The sequence below is a fragment of the Paroedura picta genome, chromosome 2, assembly GCF_049243985.1.
Source record: "Paroedura picta isolate Pp20150507F chromosome 2, Ppicta_v3.0, whole genome shotgun sequence".
NCBI classification, from domain to species: Eukaryota; Metazoa; Chordata; class Lepidosauria; order Squamata; family Gekkonidae; genus Paroedura; species Paroedura picta.
Genome location: NC_135370.1, coordinates 170,015,725 through 170,038,917, shown reverse-complemented (window position 1 = coordinate 170,038,917; position 23,193 = coordinate 170,015,725). Strand labels below are relative to the sequence as shown.

General features: G+C 49.0%; 1 protein-coding gene across 3 annotated transcripts in view; it reads right to left on the bottom strand.

Moving 5' to 3' along the window:
• KIF26A (kinesin family member 26A) overlaps nucleotides 1-23,193 on the bottom strand; it is a 205,902-nt gene that overhangs the window by 20,746 nt on the left and 161,963 nt on the right. For all 3 annotated transcript variants that reach the window (XM_077323808.1, XM_077323809.1, XM_077323810.1), the window contains 3 exons: nucleotides 5,805-6,005; nucleotides 2,806-2,899; nucleotides 236-498 (listed from right to left, as the gene is read on the bottom strand). In XM_077323808.1, coding sequence (XP_077179923.1) covers nucleotides 236-498; nucleotides 2,806-2,899; nucleotides 5,805-6,005 — 558 coding nt within the window. The remainder of the gene's footprint in view (nucleotides 1-235; nucleotides 499-2,805; nucleotides 2,900-5,804; nucleotides 6,006-23,193) is intronic.

Sequence of the window (23,193 nt, the reverse complement as noted above, 5' to 3'; positions counted from 1 at the left end):
AACAACGCGTCAAGATCAGGAGAAGGGGCCCTTCTTTCTGAAGTGGGCAAGCCTCCAGGGGACACACGCAAACAAATATGTACACTCTGGGACCTGGGGACGGTGGCAGGAGTGTAGATTTTTTTAAAGCAATCGAAATATCATTCCTTTCTTTTTAAGAACGGGAACGGTTGTCAGATAAAAGGAGCCTTGTGACAGGACACAAAGGCATCAAAAGCGCCCTGAGGTATTCTACCTGAGTCCCGCAGATCGGATCCTCTCGCAGGTAAACCCCAGGGGACTGACCATCCTGGAGACTGCCGCTGGCAGCTTCGGCTAACAAATCCTGAAGGTTTTCATCCTTGCCGCTGATCTCCACGGCAGACACGCGGATCGAGAAGCGAGTGCCCGTCTTCTCCTTGCGCTCGTTGATTAACTTGAAGAGCCACGAGATAGCGCACGGGACGACGCCGAGGCTCTGCGTCGAATTGTCTTCTCCGATCATTGTGTAGGATTTGCCTGGAAGGGGAAAGGGAGCGCTTGTTCAGTCCAGGGGGTGGCTTCAAAACAGCCTCGGTGTTGGCCAGGCCTTCCACGTCCGTGTCTTATCAACACGGACTCAACATCTACCGCGTGTTATCCACAGTTACTCAGGCTTGCTCCCTTTCGTACTGTTTAATCCCGGCTTTCTCAACCAGGGTTTTGAAAAGCCCTGTGGTTTCTTGGCGGCCTTGGGAGGGTTTTCCCAAATGGGTGAGAGTGAATTCATTTTTAAATAATATTTTCAAAAATGTGTTAAACGCAGCAGGCGCTAGCGGGGCGGAGAATGGAAGGGGGGAGGCGACAGGTGCATGGAGAGGCAGCCCTGGTGAGGCACAGAGTAGCTTGGCTGGTGCGTGTCGCCCTTGGGGCTGGTGGTTCTCGGCCTGGCTGCTGCCGCCGCTGTCACATCCTCCTCTCTGCCCTCGCCACTGCCTCCTCTGTGCTGCCACCACTGCCCAGGTGGAGCGGCAAGACGCTGCAGACGCTTTGCCGGCAGCAGCCAGGTTTGTCTGCAGGAAGGGTCGCAGAAAGCTGTGTGGCTGGCTAGGGAGGGCAGGTCCTCCAGGGCAGGGGTGGTCAACCTGTGGTCCTCCAGATGTCCATAGACTACAATTCCTATGAGCCCCTGCCAGCAAATGCTGGCAGGGGCTCATGGGAATTGTAGTCCATGGACATCTGGAGGACCACAGGCTGACTACCCCTGCTCCAGGGAAAACATTCCCTTTTCAAGCCAGGCCCGGGCAAGGGAGAGAGAAAGGACACAGGATCTGTCTCCCAGCCCAGAATCTTTTCTAGTCCCAGAATAGCCTATTCCAAGGGTAACGGGATCCGCAAGTTATAAGAGAAACGTGGCTCAGAATGCTGCACAGAATGGGGAAAAGGGGGCAAAACTGTCCCTTCGTTCCTCTTCCCCCAGCAGACCACCACTCCTACAAGAGGCTGGAGGGAGCCCTCTTCCCCATTCCTACTGCAACCTCCCCACGAGCATGGCTGTAACTCCACATGGGCACCATGATCTTTTGACACATCTGATATATATTCATAGAATCATATAATCATAGAATCATAGAATCATAGAGTTGGATAGGGGCCATACAGGTCATAGAATCATAGAGTTGGAAGGGGCCATACAGGCCCTCTAGTCCAACCCCCTGCTCAACGCAGGATCAGTCCAAAGCATCCTAAAGCAATTCCTAACAGTCCAAGATTTTATTTAGATACCTCTAAGAGCTGGAGAAGCCAGTTCCTCTCAGAATCTCTTTGGCCCACAACCAAGTTGCATTGGATGAGCGATAGGGATGTGAGTGTCCTGCATAGTGCAGGGGGTTGGACTAGATGACCCAGGAGGCCCCTTCCAACTCTATGATTTTATGATTCTAAATTCCGTCTAAACCTCCGGAAGAAGTTCCTGACAGTTAGAGCGGCTCCTCAGCAGAACAGGCTTCCTCGGGAGGTGGTGGGTTCTCCATCTTTGGAGATTTTTAACCAGAAGCTGGAGAGCCATCTGATGGAGAGGCTGATTCTGTGAAGGTTCAAGGGGGTGGCAGGTGACAGTAGATGAGCGATTAGGATGTGAGTGTCCTGCATAGTGCGGGGGGTTGGACTAGATGACCCAAGAGGTCAATTCCAACTCTATTATTCTATGATTCTAAGTTGGGACTTCCATCTACTTCGGATTTCTTCCTGCCCTCCAATGGGGTTTTCCCATGTCCACCTCCTGTGTCAACAGCATCACAATCCTCCAGATTTCCCGAAGTTTCTCCCTCTGCCAAGGGGCTATACAAAAGTACTTTTTGACATGCTGTGCAGAGAACTGCATTTTGTCCCTGCCCTATGATAACACCATCTGCTTTTCAAATGAAGGGAGGACGCACTATCTAAAAAAAATGGATTCTGTTATTAATCCTTGGGCACTTCCCTCAATTAAATTCTTAGGCCTGGCTAACATTTCTGTCCAGAGCCAATTAATTTCTCAAGGCCTCTTTGATCTTCTGAATTCGGTCACACCTGTCCCTTACGAAACCCAGTTCTTGCAGATCCTCGTGGAGACAGATATAGATATCTCTGAACATATAGATATCGACAGGGTTGCCTTTTTTTTTTCCAACGGATATAAAAATAACTTAAGGTCCCAGCGTAGAAATAAAGCGGGAGAAGTTTGCAAAGCTAATTAAAAAGAAATTCTAATCTATTCATATACTCCAGGTTTATTGTTCCAGGAGCTGACAGCATGTAATTACCAGCCTGACATAGTAATTAACTGTAATGAATTTGGGAGCTCACCAAGCTTGACATGACCAAAGCAAAAGATGCAACCATCTGCACCGTTCACGACAGACTGGATTACTTCTGCTACTGTTCCAGAGCACACCTCGGCCTGAAAGAGAGATCGGAAACCCGTCAAAGAGCATGTATCGTCATGTGCTTTGCTGGCGCTTCGCTACGGAAAGGCTGATCCCGGACGCATTTCTCGCACATTTCATGGCATTAAGCCACACTCTTTTAGTGCCTATATTCCATTTCCCGCTCTCTTAAAAGCCGCTATGTAAGTCTACAATAGTTTCCCGTCCCATTATCCCAGCTCCCGTGGAGTATCAATTTTATGACCTCGGTAACAAAGGAAATGCTACCCATCCAAGCAAGCAGCTAATATAATAACTCAGCCATGTTTTCTCAGGAATGGTGGCAGTTCTGCGGCAAAAAAATTAAAGGTGCTCCTAGACATGGGTGGGGGGCGGTCCTCGGGGGAGAAGAGAGAAAGGAACTGGAGAGCCCCGAATGAGGGAAAAAAAACGCAAAGATCTCGATGTTATCTTTGCCATGGAAACAGCCTCTGCCGAGCTTCTCAGGCAATCTGCGAAAATGACAGCAGTCCCTCAAGTTTCTTGTCCCTGTATTTCTCGAAGGGAGATGAAGATGGCTCTCGCTTGGATTTTCGGGATGGGGACAGGCTGGGCATCTCGCGGGCGGAGAGCCACAGCTCCCCGTTCCCCACAAGTTACCAAGAAGCAAGAAAAGCGGCTGATTCATCCATTCCTCTCTTGCTGCTCCTCTCTTTGTTATTCCAGCAAAGGCGATCTTTGTGTTAAATATCATCATTATGCTGCATAGGGGGTTGGAGGTCTTCAGGATGTAGTTTAGAACAGGGGTAGTCAACCTGTGGTCCTCCAGATGTTCATGAACTACAATTCCCACGAGCCCCTGCCAGCAAATGCTGGCAGGGGCTCTTGGGAATTGTAGTCCATGAACATCTGGAGGACCACAGGTTGACTACCCCTGGTTTAGAAGAAGAGGTGGTTTTTATACCCTGCTTTAAACTACCCGGAGGAGTCTCAAAGTGGCTAACGATCGCCTTCCCTTCCTCTCCCCGCAACAGAACCCCTGCGAGGCAGGTGGGGCTGAGAGAGCTCTGGCAGGACAGCTCTGTGAGAACAGCTCTAACAGGGAGTAGCCCAAGGTCACCCATCTGGCTGCATGCGGAGAAGCAGGGAACCAAACCTGGCTCACGAAATTAGAAGCCGCCGCTGTTAACTGCTATGCCAAACTCGCTGTTTACTAATTTACTGCTAATTGACTCTCTCCTTGTACTCTGATGGTTCCTATTTCATCGTCTGAGCTAAATGCTCATGCACATGGAAGCTCACCTTGAATAAAAACTTTGTTGATTGTAAAGGTGCCATGGGACTCAAATTTTGTACTTCAGACCAACATGGCTCCCCAACCGAATCAGCAAATCTGCTGTACCAAATGAGTTTGGCCCAGCGTCCTCATAATACCCCAATCTCTTAAGCGAGGTTAGAGATCAGGAACAGGCCTCTCGTGGTGTATGTGGGTCACCTAGCCGGGGATGGTTCTCTCTTGGCTCTCTCAATGTCACCACTTTCTTTGATAAGAGCCTTTCGACTTAATGTTTATGGGGAAACTACGAGCCCACCCTGGGACTCATTGTTACTATATGCAGGAGACTGAGAAGGACTGATTATTTCGGAGGAACAGAGACAGAGGACTCCACGTGTTGTGGTTTCATGCTCATGCAGGCCTCTCCATTTAGGGTGGTGATCAAAGCAACGTGGGAAATCCTGGCCATCTGGAAGAAGTCCAAGCGCATGCCTTACAGTGCGCATCAGAACACGGAGAAGAGCGGGAAGAGGATCTGCATAACTATTTAACGATGGTGTGTGTTTCTGTACCGAGAATTTGCATTAGGACGAGGCGATGCAAGAGTTACAGAAATGGGTAGGGTAACTCTTTTTTGCCCAATTTGAAGAAAAGGAAATATCGGAATGTGGATTAAAGGAAGGAGGGGGATGCTGTGGGTGGATTGGGGGGGGCAGTGCCTAAACGAGGTGAAATAATGGTTTGATTTCAGTTGTTCTGACCAAGCAGTAATATCAGGGCTCTCTCAGCCGCACCTCTGTTGCGGGGAGAGGAAAGGAAGGTGATTGCTCCTTCTGATGGGGTATAAAAACCAACTCTTCTTCTCCTTCTTCAGGGAAGATAATTTGCCATTGCTGATTTTCCCAGTGAGGAGAAGGATCCTGTGCTTCTGGTACACCATGAAAGGCTCTCCTTCGCTAACTCAGCAAAACACCTGATACGTCTGCTTAGATGTGAGGCTCTTTTCGACACGACAGAGACAACTACACGCTTATAAATGCGCTGTCCGCAAGGAGCCTTAGGAAGGCATCTCATTTGAACCGTGGCCCCAGAACAACGTGTGTGTGTGTGTGTGTGTGTTGCTTTAAAAGACAGGAGGTACAGGAGCAAGTATTCGCCAAGTGGAATCATCTCCACTCATATTGCTTAATTTCACATCTGGGCTAAATTAAAACAGCGTGAGACCTTGCGCACTGACTATTAATTAGCATGCCTTCCCAGTAATTAAACCAACTAATTCAAAGTAAAAAAAAAACACCTCTCTCTCTCTCTCACACACACACACACACAGATGGAGAGACAGAGACAAAGAGAGGGAGACAGAGAGAGAGAGGGAGACAGAGAGAGGGAGTGAAACAGAGAGAGGGAGAGAAACAGAGAGAGGGAGACAGAGAGAGGGAGAGAAACAGAGAGAGGGAGACAGAGAGAGGGAGACAGAGAGAGGGAGAGAAACAGAGAGAGGAAGAGAAACAGAGAGAGGGAGACAGAGAGAGGGAGAGAAACAGAGAGAGGGAGAGAAACAGAGAGAGGAAGAGAAACAGAGAGAGGGAGACAGAGAGTTGTGAAAATTTAAAATGCCATGGCAGCAACCCAGATTATTAGCTTCACGGGCTTGGTTCTACTACCTGGGAAGCATCTTGTGGAAACACCGCATCGAAGGCAAACATCTTTGGGACCGCCACAGCACCTCTTCGGTGGCCCGCACTGGAAGGGCCGCTGGTGGATGGGTCGTAAAGCGTGATCTGTTTTTTGCGTGGGTCCACCTTCAGGAACGACATGGATTCCGACGTGTCGTGCGAGGGGCAGATCCTCACCATCACTTTCACCTGTGAGTCATCGAGAAGATACGTTTACAAAATGAATTTTAAACCCACGTGAGAGCATCAGGCCACAGAGGCAGGCTCAAGGTTTGCGCATGATCAGGAGTCTGACCTCAGTCCTAAACCACACTCTCTCACAACTGCCCAAAGGCCACCGAAATCAGTAGGATCCAAGTTGACATTGTGAGCAAAAAATCGATGCGAATGTATAACAAACGTTCCAAGTTTATTTCGTACTAGTAAGAGCTTCAGTAAGAGCCTCTTGTGGCGCAGAGTGGTAAGGCAGCCGTCTGAAAGCTCTGCCCATGAGGCTGGGAGTTCAATCCCAGCAGCCGGCTCAAGGTTGACTCAGCCTTCCATCCTTCCGAGGTCAGTAAGATGAGTACCCAGCTTGCTGGGGGGTAAACGGTAATGACTGGGGAAGGCACTGGCAAACCACCCCGTATTGAGTCTGCCATGAAAACGTTGGAGGGCGTCACCCCAAGGGTCAGACATGAATCGGTGCTTGCACAGGGGATACCTTTACCTTTTTTAAGAGCTTCAATAAAGCTTTCCTTATTTTAACTTGCTTATCAAGAACTCCCTTATGACTAGCTTATCTAGAATGAAACAGCTTCCGGTAATACTGCCTTCCAATCATACATTTTCATCGGAACGCCAATTGTATCTCCTCTCTGAGCTGTTAATGGGCACATCCCGAAGACCACCAGACACAGACGGGTATCAGAAGTTCCAAGAATGCAGCCCGCTAATTTCAGTGAGAGTTTGAAGGGAGTACATGCCTGTTGACAACTCAGAGATGAGACATAATTGGAATACTGATGAAGATTTATGATTCGAAAGCAGTGGTACCGGAAGCTGTTACATTCTAGATCAGCTAGTCATAAGGGGATTCTTGATAAGCAAATGAAAATAAAGACACGTTCACCGAAGCTCTTACTATTACAAAATAAACGTGGAACTTTTGTTATACATTTGCCTCGCACGGTCTTCGTGCTTTGCTACCGCCAGAAGGCTGGCAACGCCACCTCACAAAGGGTGGGCTGGGAAATTCCTGGAGGTCTGTGGGTACATCCTGGAGAGGTGGGGGATTGTCAAGGGAAGAGACCTTCATAGGGTCTGATGCCACAGCGTCCCCCTTCCCCTCAATCATTTTCTCCAGGGGTGTTGAACTCTGTTGTCTAGAGACCAGCTGTAAAACTGGGAGCCCCACCAGGAGGCTGGAAACCCTATTTGTGCCTTATTAAATTCCCGTTCGATCAGAACCGAGCTTCAGTTATGCTGAACTCACTTATAACGGCACGTTTTCTTTTCTTTTTTTTAACGCATCTTAGAAAACGCTCCTCAGCATGCAGAGCTGAACATCCCTCTTCCGAAGAACAAAGAGGTTAAATATCTACCGCGGCCTTCCCAGGTATGAAAAACTTCACTGTCGGGAACGCAGACGCTTTCAGTACATGCGTGCTCCAGAAAGAGGCCTTCTTCTTCCAGCGCTTGGCTTTCCCCCCCTCGCCCGCCTCCCCCTCGCTGACACACACGCGCGCGCCATGCGCTGATATGAATATGAAAAGACAGTCCTAGAAAATAAGCGAACCTTAAAATAAAAGCAGCAGTTGCTTCAAAGGGGGAAAGTGTATTGTGGGTGACACTTCCAAGGCTGCCTTCTCATAAAAGCTGCATGAAGCTACCGGCTGCCTCCGACCTTGACATATCGCCAAGGGGGCAAGAAAACAATCTTCCCTGTGCAAAATATTTTTTAAAAATACAGCAGAGACAACTCCGTCTGGCAACAAGCCCGCTGGATTATAAAGACCATGGGCCATCATGCCATTCTCCAAATGCATCAATACAAACAAGACTTTCCTATCTACTGGGATTGAGGTGCCAAAACATGGCTAAGATCACTTTGGTTTTCATCAGGACCTGAAGACGCTTTACTCTTGAGTCTTCCAGACTCAGTAATGTGCCTCGGAGAAGTGAGGTTGGCCAAGTTTGGCTAGCAGGACCTGGAGACCCAAAGATCTCACTAAGGTGCATCACTTTCAACTAGGGGCCATATGGGTTTGCAGTGGTAGGAGAAGAAGAGTTGATTTTTATACCTAAAGGAGGTGCAAAGTGGCTTACAATTGCCTTTCCTCTCCCCCCGACAAATACCCTGTGAAGTCGGTGGGGCTAGGAGAGCTCTGAAAGAACTATGACTGGCCCAAGGTCACCCAGCAGGCTGCATGTGGAGGAGTGGGGAATCAAGCCTGGCTCTCCTGATTAGAAGCCATCACTCTTCTTCACCACTGGCTCTATTATACCCATAGCACCTTCGAGACCAACAAGATTTCCATAGTATAAGTTTTTGATAGTCAGAGCTTCCTTTGCCAGATGTGAAAAATTACAGAATCACAGAAACATAGAATTGGTTCTATGATTCTAGACCATCTAGAGTTGGTTCCAACCATCTAGAGTTGGTTCATACAGGCCATCTAGTCCAACCCCGTGCTCAACGCAGGATCTGCCCAAAGCATCCTAAAGCATCCAAGAAAAGTGTGTATCCAACCTTTGCTTGAAGACTGCCAGTGAGGGGGAGCTCACCACCTCCTTAGGCAGCCCCTTCCACTGCTGAACTACTCTGACTGTGAAGAATATTTTCCTGATATCTAGCCTATATCGTTGTAGTTGTAGTTTAAACCCATTACTGTGCGTCCTCTCCTCTGCAGCCAATGGGAACAGCATCCTGCCCTCCTCCAAGTGACAAAGGAAGGTTTGACTCTTGAAAACATATACCCTGAAAATCTTATTGGTCTTTAAGGTGTTACTGGACTTGATTCTTGCCCTTAATGGATATGTTTGTGAGATTTACAACATGCAAAGACATTGATCTAGTCTTCTGCACACTCTCCAAGGGTTATGATCACTTGGGCAGCGGAAAGCGGGGTATAAAAACCAATTCTTATCCTTATTCTTTCTTAATGCTGACCGCTTTTTGGGGACCAGAAGAAATTTTCATCCAGGGCAGATTGGCCCAAGGTTGTTTGGGGACTTTTTCCCTTCCTCTGGGCATAGAGCCAGGGTCACCATGGGAGAGGGGAAGCAGTTCTGAATATCCTGCATTGTGCAGATGACCCTCGGAGTCCCTTCCAGTTCTACATTTCTTTCCCCTGTTTTACCGAAAGCAAACTTCTCAAAAAAAAAAAAAAACTTGCAAAATATTTGAACTCCGATGTAACTCGGAGTGCGGAAGATCTTTCTCAACATAGCCTCTATACAACTCAGGACCCCTAGTTTCCCATGTCCCATGTTTCCATTCTCCCGTTCAGTGTTGTCTGAAAAAGTACGAAAAAAAGCCAGCACATTCCATGGCTTTGTGGATGAAATGCATTGTTTGTCTCTCCACCCCTCCTGTGAAGCCCTCAGGCTCTCTGGAAGGGGGTACCAAGCCAAGAATTGGAGAGGATGAAAACAGGCAGGACCAGGAGGGAGAAGTGGAGGAGGAAAAGTAAGGAGATCAAAAGGACCTCAAAAGCACATACAACACAGAAGCTGGTATCTATGGTGGGGATCCCAGTTCATTGCTCTAGTACAGCCGGTCTCAGCGTTTTAATGGTTATTATTGTTAAGAAACTCCTGAAACATTCCCCAGGCTTCGAGAAAACCCAGAAGTGGTGCAATAGTGCAGAATACGGTTGGGAAGCATAGTTGTGTCCATGCCCACCTGGGACTCCTCCCCTTCCCACCCACTCCGGGACCGTCATTGGACATTTGGGGGGAGAGCAAGGTCAGCATGACCACATGTGGGCAAAATGCCTGATAAGAGGAGGTTGAGATGGGACATGATTGCTCTCTTAGAGGAGACTGTCAGAGGAGGGCAGAGAAAGGTTCCTGTTGGCAGCACAGGAGAGGACCTGCACTATTGGGTTTAAACTATGTGGAGAATGATGTCGGCTAGATATCAGGGGGGAGATGTCACAGTCAGCCTAGTCCAGTGGTGGAATGGGCTGCCTAAGGAGGTGGTGCGCTCCCCCTTCAGTGGCGGTCTCCAAGCAGCAGATGGACAGATCCTTCTCCTGGATGCTTGAGGCTGATCCTGCATTGAGCAGGGGGTGGGACTAGACAGCCTGCATGGCCCCTTCCCACCCTAGGATTCTAGGAGTCTAGTTCAGCCGTGGAAGGGGCTGCCTAAGGAGGTGGGGAGCTCCCCCTCACTGGCGGCCTTCAACCAGCGGCTGGACAGATCCTTCTCCTGGATGCTTGAGGCTGATCCTGCACTGAGCAGGGGGTTGCCCTAGGTGGCCCCTTCCAACACTAGGATTATATGAGGGCACTGATAAAGCTGTTCTGACTGAGCAGTGATATCAGGGCTCTTTCAGCCTCACCCACCTCACAGGGTGTCTGTTGTGGGGAGAGGAAAGGGAAGGTAAGCCATTTTGAGACTCCTCGTGGGTAGAGAAAAGTGGCATTTAACTCTTCTTCATATTCTTCCATTCAGGAAACCCTTCCAGGGCCATCAAGAATCTCCTGGGTTTTACAAAATCCTGGTTGACAAAGCCCGCTCTAGGGATACAAGTGCTTCTCTGCAGGTTACCCCCTGCCCAGTCAACACGAACGAGAGAAAGTTCAGACTTGAGCACTTTAAACCACCCTCACTGGGCGTGAGCCGAGCAAAGGAAAACGAAACTGATGTCAGCCAAGTCGGTGGCAGAACCCTGGCAATTTCACGGGGTAGAAATGAGACGTGTCAGCCTCCTAACACCGAGCCCCTAATTTTCATAATTTGATCGCACCTTATTTTGCTTCCCTCTCCTGCCATGCCAGTCAGCAACCTCCTTAACGCACACCAGCAACTGAACACACGGTGAGAAGGGAAAGGCGGGACCTGAGGAGCATTCAAATGTCGTTGCTCACTTAACAACGTGAAGGGTTGTTTTAACTGCTCACTCCCTCAGATATGCAGCTCCTGCCACACACACACACACACAACATGCATGTCGCAATGACAATAACCAACCTCAGGTAACAAATGAAACAAGATTTTAGGAGCCGGGTAATATCTGACAAAGGGAGCGTTGATTCTTAAAAGCTTCTACCCCAAAATTTTGTTTGTCTGTACGGTGCTACTGGACTTGAATCATAGAATCATAGAGTTGGAAGGGACCTGCTGGGTCATCTAGTCCAAGCCCCTGCACTATGCAGGACACTCACATCCCAATCGCTCCTCCACTGTCACCTGCCACCCCCTTGAGCCTTCACAGAATCAGCCTCTTCATCAGATGGCTATCCAGCCTCTGTTTAAAAATCTCCAAAGATGGAGAACCTACCACCTCCCGAGGAAGCCTGTTCCACTGAGGAACCGCTCTAACTGTCAGGAACTTCTTCCGGATGTTTAGATGGAATCTAGCAGTTCTACTGGAGAGCGATGCGGCCACCCCCTGAAACTGGCAGAGACGGATACAGCAGAACCACCAGCCCCCAATAGAGGCAAGGCCAGAACAGTGACTCCCGCAGACACTCAACAGGCAGCCTCCTCTCTGGGGGAGAGCACTCCATGCTCACAGGTGACTTCCATGTTACAATTTATTTCTCACGGCACCCTAGCAGTTCCTTGTGGATCGTTAATATGTCCTGACATCCAGTTTGCAAATTATTGGTCTCTTTGGAAGGGCCTTCATACAAGGTGATCAGTGCAATCCTAAAGCAGGCTTGTCCCTTTCCAGCCCATTCCAGCGCAGGGGGGATGAGTTGTGTCATTTGTGTCTCCAGCCATTGTGACGCCTTGAAGGACAAGATGCACATGGAGGAGAGACATATAAGATGATGTTATAATGTGGTGGTAAAAAGGGCGAATACTGTATCAAAAGAGGCATCACATCGAAATCACAAGATGTTATGGTTCCGCTGTAGACCACATTGGTCAGACCACACCGGGAGTGCTGTGTGCAGTTCTGGGGTCCACACTTCCAAAAGGACGTGGACAAAATGGAGAGGGCTCAGAGGAAAGTGATGAGGATGATCCGGGGCCTGGGGATCAAGCCTTGTGAGGAAAGGCTGAGGGGCCTGGGAATGTTTAACCAGGAGAAGAGGAGGTTGACTATTTGAAAGGTTGTCACTCAAAGGGGGGCAGAGAGCAATTCCTGTTGGCAGCAGAGGATAGGATGCACGGTAATGGCTTTAAACTATGTATAGAATGATACCAGCTAGATATCAGGAAAGGAAATTTCACAGCCTGAGTAGTTCAGCTGTGGAATCAGCTGCCTAATTTATTCTATCTATCTATCTATCTATCTATCTATCTATCTATCTATCTATCTATCTATCTATCTATCTATCTATCTATCATCTATCTATCTATATATCTATCCATCCATCCATCCATCCATCCATCCATCCATCCATCCATCCACCCATCATTGCGTTTCTATCCCGCCACTCCCACAAGGGCTCGTGGTGGCTAACAATGATAAAAACCCCAATACATAAAACCTCATGAAACCCATAACATTCTAAAACACAACTCAACCATCCCCTTAAAATCCTCCAATTGGGGGCAAAAAAAAATCCTTAAAACCTCAGGGTGGACGGAGGGGCTTTTAATCAGCTCATGGGATTGCAAGAGTGGCGGGGGGGGGGGGTTGTCCATATCTTCTTCCACGTGCCGGCCTCAATCATAGACCTGGTGGAAGAGCTCCATCTTGCAGACCCTGTGGAATGCTGAAAGCTCCCGCAGGGCCCGTAGCTCTTCCGGGAGTTTATTCCACCAGGTAGGGGCCAGGACCGAGAAGGCCCTGGCCCTGGTCGAGGCCAACCATGCTTCCCGGGGCCAGGAATGACCAACAGATTTGTCCCCACAGAGCGCAGAGCCCTGCAGAGAACTACCTCCTCACTAGCTCCCCCTCACTGGTGCTGTTTAAGCAGCACCTGGACAGGTACTTATTGTGGATGTCCATGAATTACAATTCCCACAAGCGCCACAGACTTCTGGAGAGCCACAGTTTGGCCGCCTTGCTTTAGGCTGCTCCTGCACTGAGCAGGAGGTTGGACTAGATGGCCTATCTGGCCCCTTCCAACTCTATGGTTCTATGATTCTATACTGAAATGCGATCGCCATCTGCACATTTTCCGGAACCTTAAGATCTGAAGAGAAACATATGGTGACATTTTCAAAGGTTGTTCAAATTGGGAGTCTTCACTCCTTTTTTAGTGCAAAAATTGAGAAATCGTGCAGGCGTCCCCCTTCTGTTCTTCTCCGCAACTGAATCAAAGTCCTTGTAAACTACATCCTACAAGTCAAAGTTGAACTATTATACTGTGGTGCATGAGATAAGCTCAAATGAGAGGCCACCAGATCAGTTCTACAGGCCAAACTTGCCTGAGAGCTGCCCTCCAAACTGAACACATACCAACCTTCACCCTCCCCAACTTGTGTTTTACAACGCCAAGCAAGTAACTACACCAGGTTGACTAAGCCCTTTGGTGGTCTAGACCAGGGGTAGTCAACCTGTGGTCTTCCAGATGTCCATGGACTACAATTACCAAACGCTGGCAGGGGCTCATGGGAATTGTAGTCCATGGACATCTGGAGGATCACAGGTTGACTACCCCTGGTCTAGACACATGAAGCTGCTTATCCCGAGTCAGACCCTGGCTCTCTCAAGAGCAGTGTTGGCTTCTGTGACTGGCCATAGCTCTCCAGGATCTCAGAGAGAGACCCTGGGCTCATGGGAATTGTAGTCCATGGACATCTGCAGAGCCACAGTTTGGCCACCCCTCACCCAAGGCTACCTGTTGAGATCAACAGGAGAGGTTAGATTCAAACCTGGGACCCCATCTTCTTTTAGCCGCTATGGTAAACTAACCACAATGGAGACGCCTCTTAATTAGCTATCCGTGCTGGCCGGGAGAAATCAAGCTTTGCTGTTTCCACTACAACGAAAGTTTTAATTTCTGCAAATTATCCTAAAACAAACCCGCCCCAGCACAACCAAACACCCTCACGGATGTTCGTCTTTATTCATGAAGCCGTCTGCGTTATGCAAATCACACGCAACTGTCTCGCTAATTAACTGCCTCTCTAATTCATGTGGGTTTTGTGCACGGTGGGTGCAAATTAAACCGCTGAACTGCCGGGATTTTCACGTTTCAGAGAGAGTTGCAGGGTCTGCAAAGGAAACGAGGGGAAATCCTACGACAACCCGAAACCTGTTTGAATTTCTTAAAGAAAGAGGAAGATAATTATTGCACATCCTGAAGCCCTCCAGGTGACAGGACTTTCATGTCAACAAGTAAAGTTGGAGAATTTTGGGGAAATGGGTGGACAGAAGGTCAGGGGAGGGCCTGCGAAGTGTTAACAATGGCTGTTTATTTAAATGCCAATGCAAAGGGGAGATGAAAGATCCCAGGAATGTCTTTTTATCTCATCTATCTGCCTGTCAACATACTGTAAGAGTCAGGGGAAAAGAAAGGTTACAGAAGCAAACTGGGAGGAAAAATACAACCAGGCAAGTTGAAATACTGCTCTTCTCGACCAATTTTAAGGGCAAATTAAAGCAATGGATGCTGATTGTGAGCACAGAACAACAACAAAAAGGCACACACACACACAAACACACCCCTCCCTGTTTCTCCTAGCACTCATTTACTATCCAGGACAACATTTAAAGACACCGACACCCCATAAACAGGAAAAGAAGAGAAAACAATGGAACCAACTCAGATTCAGCAGTGCTTCCTTTCAGAGAAGATTTCTTCCTTCCTTCCTTCCTTCCTTCCTTCCTTCCTTCCTTCCTTCCTTCCTTCCTTCCTTCCTTCCTTCCTTCCTTCCTTCCTTCCTTCCTTCCTTCCTTCCTTCCTGGACACACTGGGGTTTGAACCTAGGGTCTTCTGCATGCCAAGTAGATCATAGAACCATAGAATCATAGAGTTGGAAGGGACCTCTAGGGTCATCCAGTCCAACCCCCTGCACTATGCAGGATACTCACAACCCTCTCACTAATCCATTGTCACCTGCCACCCCCTTGAGCCTTCACAGAATCAGCCTCTCCGTCAGAAGGCTATCTAGCCTTTGTTTAAAAATCTCCATAGATGGAGAACCCACCACCTCCCGAGGAAGCCTGTTCCACTGAGGAACCGCTCTAACTGTCAGGAACTTCTTCCGGATGTTCAGACGGAATTTCTTTTGAATTAATTTCATCCCACTGGTTCTGGTCTGTCCCTCTGGGGCAAGAGTGGAATCACCATCTTTGTTGTCCTCCTCTGGACACGTTCTAGTGTATCAACATCCTCTTCAATTGGGGTGCCCAAAACTGAGCACAGTACTCCAAGTGAGGCCTAACCAGAGCAGAGTAAAGCGGTAGCATCATGCTCTATCGCTGAGCCACATCCCCTCCCCAAATGTACCGAACACTTGAATTTGCCTGACCCTGAATCACACCATTGGTCTGCCAGTTTCAGTATCACCTACTCAGACTGGCAACAGCTCTCAAGGCCCAGGGTCTCACGCGGAGGTCTTTCACGCCATGCAATATCCGATCTTTACCACTGGAGATGCCAGGGATTAAACCTGGGACCTTCTGGGTGCCAAGCAGATGGTTGTCCAATTCCAACCCTTCTCCAAGTATATTAAACACATGAAGCTGCTTGATAGGGAATCAGATCATTAGTTCCTCAGTGTCGCAACGGTTTACTCAGACTGGCAGAAGCTCTCCAAGATCTTATTGGGAGGTCTTTCATATCGCCGACTGCCTGATCCTTTTAACGGAAGACGCAGGGGACTGAACTTTCCGCATGCCGAGCAGATGCTCTACCACTGATCCACAACCCCCCCCCCAATTAAATAAGAAGGAGCCGGTTTTTATACCCGCCTTTGACTGCCCGAATGAGTCTTAAAGCATTCCCTTCCTGTCCTCACAATAGACACCCGGTGAGGTGAGGCTAAGAGAGCTCTGACCAGACTACTCAGTCACCATAGCACCATCAGGGCTGGGACTAGCTCAAGGTCACCCAGCTGGCTGCATGTGGAGGAGCGGGGAATCAAAACCGGCTCGCCAGATTAGAAGCCGCCATTCTGAACCACGACACCATGCAGGCTCTAAATGGAGTAAGCAAAGTTCTGCCCGAAAGACCTGGTGCCATCCTCCCTATAGATTTACAAAAAGGAAAAGGTAAAGGTATCCCCTGTGCAAGCACTGGGTCATGTCTGACCCTTGGGGTGACGCCCTCCAGCGTTTTCATGGCAGACTCAATACGGGGTGGTTTGCCAGTGTCTTCCCCAGTCATTACCGGTTACCCTCCAGCAGCAAGCTGGGTACTCATTTTACCGACCTCGGAAGGATGGAAGGCTGAGTCAACCTTCAGCCGGCTGCTGGGATCGAACTCCCAGCCTCATGGGCAGAGCTTTCAGACCGCATGTCTGCTGCCTTACCACCCTGTGCCACAAGAGGCTCTTATATGACCCTGAAACTGCTTCCATTACACCTTGCGCAAATGGAAATGCAAGGGTGTATGCAGGAGGGCTGTGCGGTTCGGCCACAAAAGCAGCCGTTCGGGCCCAAAGCTCTACATTCACGCCGGAGCCGCCCCTCCCTCCCATGCCATGGCACTGGCCACTTCGGGCCCTAATGGCTGCTTCAGCGGCCAAAGCGCACAACCCTAGTATGAAGTGCTGCCAAGTCATTTCCGATTTATGGCGATCCGATAAATCTGTGACTTCCAAAACGTCCTTTCTTTCGTAGGCCACCAGCTCACAGGTTTCGGGGAACGGCAAAAGAAAAACCTGTAGCCTATGAATGTGATTAAATATACAGCACAAGGTAGAAGGGTAGGAATTATTTTCCACATTGACAAGTGTTCCTGTTGTTGTTGTTGTTGTTGTTGTTGTTAGGTGCGAAGTCATGTCCGACCCATCGCGACCCCATGGACAATGATCCTCCAGGCCTTCCTGTCCTCTACCATTCCCCGGAGTCCATTTAGGTTTGTACCGACTGCTTCCGTGACTCCATCTAGCCGCCTCATTCTCTGTCGTCCCCTTCTTCTTTTGCCCTCGATCGCTCCCAGCATTAGGCTCTTCTCCAGGGAGTCCTTCCTTCTCATGAGGTGGCCAAAGTATTTGAGTTTCATCTTCAGGATCTGGCCTTCTAAGGAGCAGTCAGGGCTGATCTCCTCTAGGACTGACCGGTTTGTTCGCCTTGCAGTCCAAGGGACTCGCAAGAGTCTTCTCCAGCACCAGAGCTCAAAAGCCTCAATTCTTTGACGCTCAGCCTTCCTTATGGTCCAACTTTCGCAGCCATACATTGCAACTGGGAAGACCAGTTGCAATGTATGGCAGTGAACGTTGGACCATAAGGAAGGCCGAGAATACTAGTATAACAGGAAGACACAACCACTGAGGAAAGGAACTTGAAAACGGCAAAATATCTAGAAACCCTCTTGGTTGGTCTCTTTGTATAAAAATACATCTTGTTACACTGATTTTACAATACAGCCTTGGATAGCTTTTTTTGCCTGTTAGTGTTCAATAGTGAGCCATCCTTATTTCATATTGTAACCGGCAACCTCGGGGAAGGCAGAGGAAAGCGGGGGGGAGCAACCTGATCCCGCCTTGACTTCCTGGGCTTCAAGTCGCCCCCACCCCTCCGCACAAGAACGTGGCATGACCCACATTCTAACCAATGGGCGATGCCATCGTACCATGCCGTTAGAAGCTTTGTGCTGAGCTAAAGGGCCGGGTGGATTTAATTGCACCCGACAGATATATAACCCTAACCCAATTGGTTTGTGGTGGGTAGTTTTGCCACATTTTTCTTTTCCCTGCGTGGCTTCTCAAAGCATATGGCAAATCTGTATGCAAAGTTTTCAGGCTGGGAGAGCCTACCCAACTCTCTCGGGAGGCCCCAGAAGACGCACTTCTATATTGTATTCCTTAGGAAAGAGCCTCTATTAAGGAAAGAATTGATTCCCGCCACTCCCCAAAGGGAAAAGTGCAAAACCGTTTTCTTTTCCAAATGAGCCAGGAACTAAAAAGAGAAAATATGTATTTCCATGCAATTCCTCCCCCGCCCCCTTGCTTCGGCCATTAAATGCATTAACGGGAGGCTGTGTGTTGTTGGGGCGTTCATTAATCATTCATGCAGCACAAAACGCAAAGTTGTGATTTCTTTTTTAGAAAATTCATTCTCTCTGTCTCTCTTCCTCGTTCCACTTCATGACAACCCCACGAGGCAGACCCTGATTATTCTCATTTTACAGAAGGCCCCACTGAGGCCCTTCTCCGGTTCAAAAGCCCTGGAGAGTTCGACTTTACGTCAGGCAGCGGTAGACGGGAGACTTTTGGGCAAGGGAAAATGATTGACATTGGAAGCGGTCTCCCAGTCATTAAGACACAAATGGTGATAAAGGAGAATCAGGGAGGGGGGGTGGAATTAAGTACCTATTTGTCATCCATCAAACAACTCAGCAATGAGGGCACGGAAGCAGCTGGGGCGGGAGGGGGGGGGCTGATACTAGGCGATCGGTACATCACAAGAGCCGGCTGCGGCTCGGGGAAAGAAAAAGGGGGGGGGCGCACACAGCATAACAAGTGTCATTTTAAGAAAAGATAAAAAGGCTAAGCTCTCCGTTTCCCGAGAATTCTGTTGGGCAATTCAAGTTCTCTCTCGTGGGCTCACGTACGCATATTCTGACTTCGATTGTCTAATGCAGACAGAGTCTGTCATTTCAGCATTGTTTTTTTTTAAAATTGTCAAGAGCTTAAGGGGGGAGGAAGACAAGCATTTATAGTTAGTAGAGTAAGCGATGAGGTATTATAAAAGCAATTGTGGAACACAACCTCGGGGGGGGGGGAAACATTTTGTATTGCGGGGTGGGTGGGTGGGTAAGGTATTACGGGAGGGAAAAGAAAGCCGCCCCACCCCCCGGGGGAAATTAAAATGCTGTGCAGCAGCCTCTGTATGAAGAATGTCTCTTTTTTCCTCTCCAAATACCACGATCTGATAAATTACCTTAAGTAGCACATTAATGTCAGAAGTTGTGCATAATCTAAGTACTTTGGGCGGCAAAATGAAACGGCTTCCTAACATCTTTCCCCCCGTCCCAACATTAAATTTAATAACACCCAATGAGGCTGCCCAAAAAAATGATTTCGCTTTTTGAAATATCAGACTGCGCTTTGAAGCAGGATATTGCTACAGTGAGTTGCGACTCTCGGGTTACGGACACGTCGAGGAAGCAAGGGGAGTGATCCGCCATTTAACGTTAATCGACGGTCAGTATCAGTGAAATTATAAGCAGTATGTAGGGGAGGTGCAGACTTTCCCAGTGCCTGAACCATGGTTAAGAGATGGTCTTCAAGCAGCAGCCGGACGGATAGTTATCTGGGATGTTTTAGGCTGACCCTGCATTGAGCAGAGGGTTGGACTAGATGGCCTGAATGGCCCCTTCCAGTTCTAGGATTCTTATCCTGGATGTTTTAGGCTGATCCTGCATTCAGGGAGTGAAGGCCGGAGCTGTAGGGGCAGGGCCAATCAGGGCGCAGCTAGTGTTGCTGGCTGCACACTGATTGGCCCTATTCCAGCATGGACAGCCGGACACGTTCCACCCCCGAGGCTGTTTCACAAATATATAGAGGAACCATGGATGTTGTATTATTACGTCAAAATCAAATCAAATTTATTTAATACAGCACTGTGGCCAGATATTATTACGTTGTGAGCTGCCCTGAGCCCTCAAGGGATGGGTGGCATATAAACAGAAAAATAAATATAAATAAATAGGTACTTGGCCCTCTGTCAGGCCCTTCAATTGAAATGGGAGGTGTCTGGAAGGCGGGGAGTGTGCTCTGAGCTTCCCCCAACCAAGCCCCCCCACCAGAACCATAGTGGGGGCAGATGCTTAGGCCAGGGGTGGGCAAACTGTGGCCCTCCAGATGTCCATGGACTACAATTCCCATGAACCCCTGCCAACTGAACATCTGGAGAGCCACTCCTGGCTTAGGCTCTCTTCTGCTTTGGTGGAGAAAAATCCTTGGAAGGGAGGCCCTGTCTACATCAAAACCACACACAAACACACACACATACACACCACCACCCCTTCCTGCAAAATATTCCCTGCAGTTGCCTGGTAGGTTTCTTTTATTGTCTCTAAGGAACAGCTTGCTTCAGCAAATTGTTCTGCTAGGCCAGTGGTTCTCAACCTTCCTAATGCTGTACCCCTTTAATACAGTTCCTCATGTTGAGGTGACCCCCAACCATAAAACTATGCAAGTGTCCTTTCACAGAAATTAAACCCAAACTGACCAATGGCGTGAAGATCCATTGCTCATGATTGTATATAAACTGGGTTTTTTTCTGTTGTTTCTCAGTTCAGTTCTGCCTCTTGTCCCACTATGCCCATCTTGCTCTTTTCCACTGCTCCAGACAGACAAACACTCTATCTCGATCTACCCAGCAAGGTTGTTGTGTAGATGCTCCCCCCCGGCCAATCTGCTTGCCCTGCCACGGCCCCTGTGAAAGGGGCATTCAACCCCCAAAGGGGTCCCAACCCCCAGGTGGAGAACCACTGTGTTAGATCATGCTTTCTCAGCCAGGTTTTCATGAAAACCTGGGGTTTCTTGGTGGCTCAGGGAGGGTTCCCTGAATGGGTGAGAGTTAATTAATTTTAATATATTTTTAAAAATATCATATCAGATGATATAACCCTATATGTGACAGCCAGCGCCTTCCGCGGATGGATCGGGATCCAACCCAACACCAGCCCCCTCCGACTCCTGTGTCTAAAATGCGTCCCTAAGTGTATGCTGCTTTTCCCGCTCTCTTGATACGACGGCACTTCTGACGTTTATAGCAGTAACCTTTCCGCAGCTCTATCGCGGTGGCAGCTTTCATCTGACAAAGTAATTTAGAAATACATACGCTGGGGGGGAAAAAGAAATTTTGCAAGTTGTAATATGTTCCTTTAGTTCTCGTGCTCCTTTATTGGATTTCTTGAGATACTATTTCACAAGGTGGAGGGGGGGGGGGAATATCCGACGGATGCTGGTAATCTAATCAATGGATGCCTAATTTGATAAAGAAGAACATATGTCGAGGCTGTATGCTCAAACCAAAGAATTCCCCCACTATAGCTGGTGTGTGTTTGTTTTGCATGGATGTTTTGGAAGTCATCTCTCCAAGCCTTACAGGGCTTTTGAGGAGGAGGAGGAGGAGGAGGAGGAGGAGGAGGAGGAGGAGGAGGAGGAGGAGGAGGAGGAGGAGGAGAGAAGGAGAAGGAGAAGGAGAAGAGTTGGTTCTTATGTGCCACTTTTCTCTACTCAAAGGAGTCTCAAAGTGGCTTACAGTCGCCTTCCCTTTCCTCTCTCCACAACAGACACCCTGTGAGGTGGGTGAAGCTGATATTCCTGCTCGGTCAGAACAGTTTTATCAGTGCCGTGGCGAGCCCAAGGTCACCCAGCCGGCTGCATGTGGGGAAGCGCAGATTCAAACCCGGCTGGCCAGATTAGAAGTCCGCACTCCTAACCACTACACCAAGATGCTGAAAAGAAGGATGGAAGGAAAAAAGCAACCTGATCCTCAAGTTAGCCTGCTGGTGTGGCTGCTCTTAAACTCCTTGGTGCTGGGAGAACCCAAACATGAACCAAGATAGGGGGATCTACAGCAGTGCAATGACCCCACGGTGCTAATGTTACATTCCACCCACCCACCCAAACCACGACCGCTACCAGGACACTGGCACAGCATGGGGAATAGGTAGCTAGACCTCTGGCCAAGGCAGGGGGAAAGCAGAACCCAGCTAAGATTCGATATTTGCCCTAGCATCAGCCCTGCCCTCCAGGAAACATTATTTTATGGGTTTGATATTTATACCGCCCTCCCAGCAAGCCGGGGGCACAGACGGGGTCATGAATGAAAGTGGAAATCGCTGAAAGATGACCATCCCTTCCTCCATCAGGGTCCAGCTAACATTACGGTTAATCGTGGCAGGGCAGCAGATAAAACCCAGTGAGGAAATACACGTATTGCTCATGGGCTGCATCCAAGCAGCTCTATTGCTCTGCCGTGGCTTCCAAACCGGAGGGGTGTTTTCGGAGCATTGCCGCAACTTCATCCTCCGACTGTACACTTCCTGGTTTCCCACTGTTTCCATAGAATCCCAGAGTGGGAAGGGGCCATCCAGGCCATCTAGTCCACCCCCTGCTCAGTGCAGGATCAGCCTCAAGCATCCAGGAGAAGGATCTGTCCAGCCCCTGCTTGAAGACTGCCAGTGAGAGGGAGCTCCCCATCTCCTGAGGCAGCCCCTTCCACTTCTGGACTAGACTCAGAGAATCCCAGAGTGGGAAGAGGCCATCCAGGCCATCTAGTCCCACCTCCTGCTCAGTGCAGGATCAGCCTCAAGCATCCAGGAGAAGGATCTGTCCAGCCGCTGCTTGAAGACCACCAGTGAGGGGGAGCTCCCCACCTCCTTAGGCAGCTGACTCCACTCTTTAACTGTGAAATCTCCCCCCCCCCCATATCTAGACAATACCATTCTACATGTAGTTTAAACCCATTACCATGGGTTCTATCCACTGCTGTTCTCCCCAAACTTGCTTTTCTATGATCTTGCCTGAAAGATCGCAGCCCAAGCAGGTAACCTCCCTCCAGCAACAGTGCCATTTCCTTAAGGTAAAGGTAAAGGTATCCCCTGTTCAAGCACCGAGTCATGTCTGACCCTTGGGGTGACGCCCTCTAGCGTTTTCATGGCAGACTCAATACGGGGTGGTTTGCCAGTGCCTTCCCCAGTCATTACCGTTTACCCCCCAGCAAGCTGGGTACTCATTTTACCGACCTCGGAAGGATGGAAGGCTGAGTCAACCTTGATCCGGCTGCTGGGTTTGAACTCCCAGCCTCATGGGCAGAGCTTTCAGACCGCATGTCTGCTGCCTTACCACTCTGCGCCACCATGCCCCAAATCCCTCCAGTGTTGTTGCAAGGGAGGCGAGAACTGGTGGCTGCATGAGGGTGCCTTAAAAAAATGCACAGGAATCCCACCCCCCTTTGTGGATATGCCATTGTGGCTTCAAAAACCTCTGCATTCATAACTGCAATGAACTGACAACAGAGAATAGTTACAGTAAACCTTCCTTGCCGAGGCTCAAAGCAGATTACCGGATATAACGCATTGCAATCAAACAGCATAAAACAACCAATGAAGAGTATAATAGGACTAGGATTACAGAATT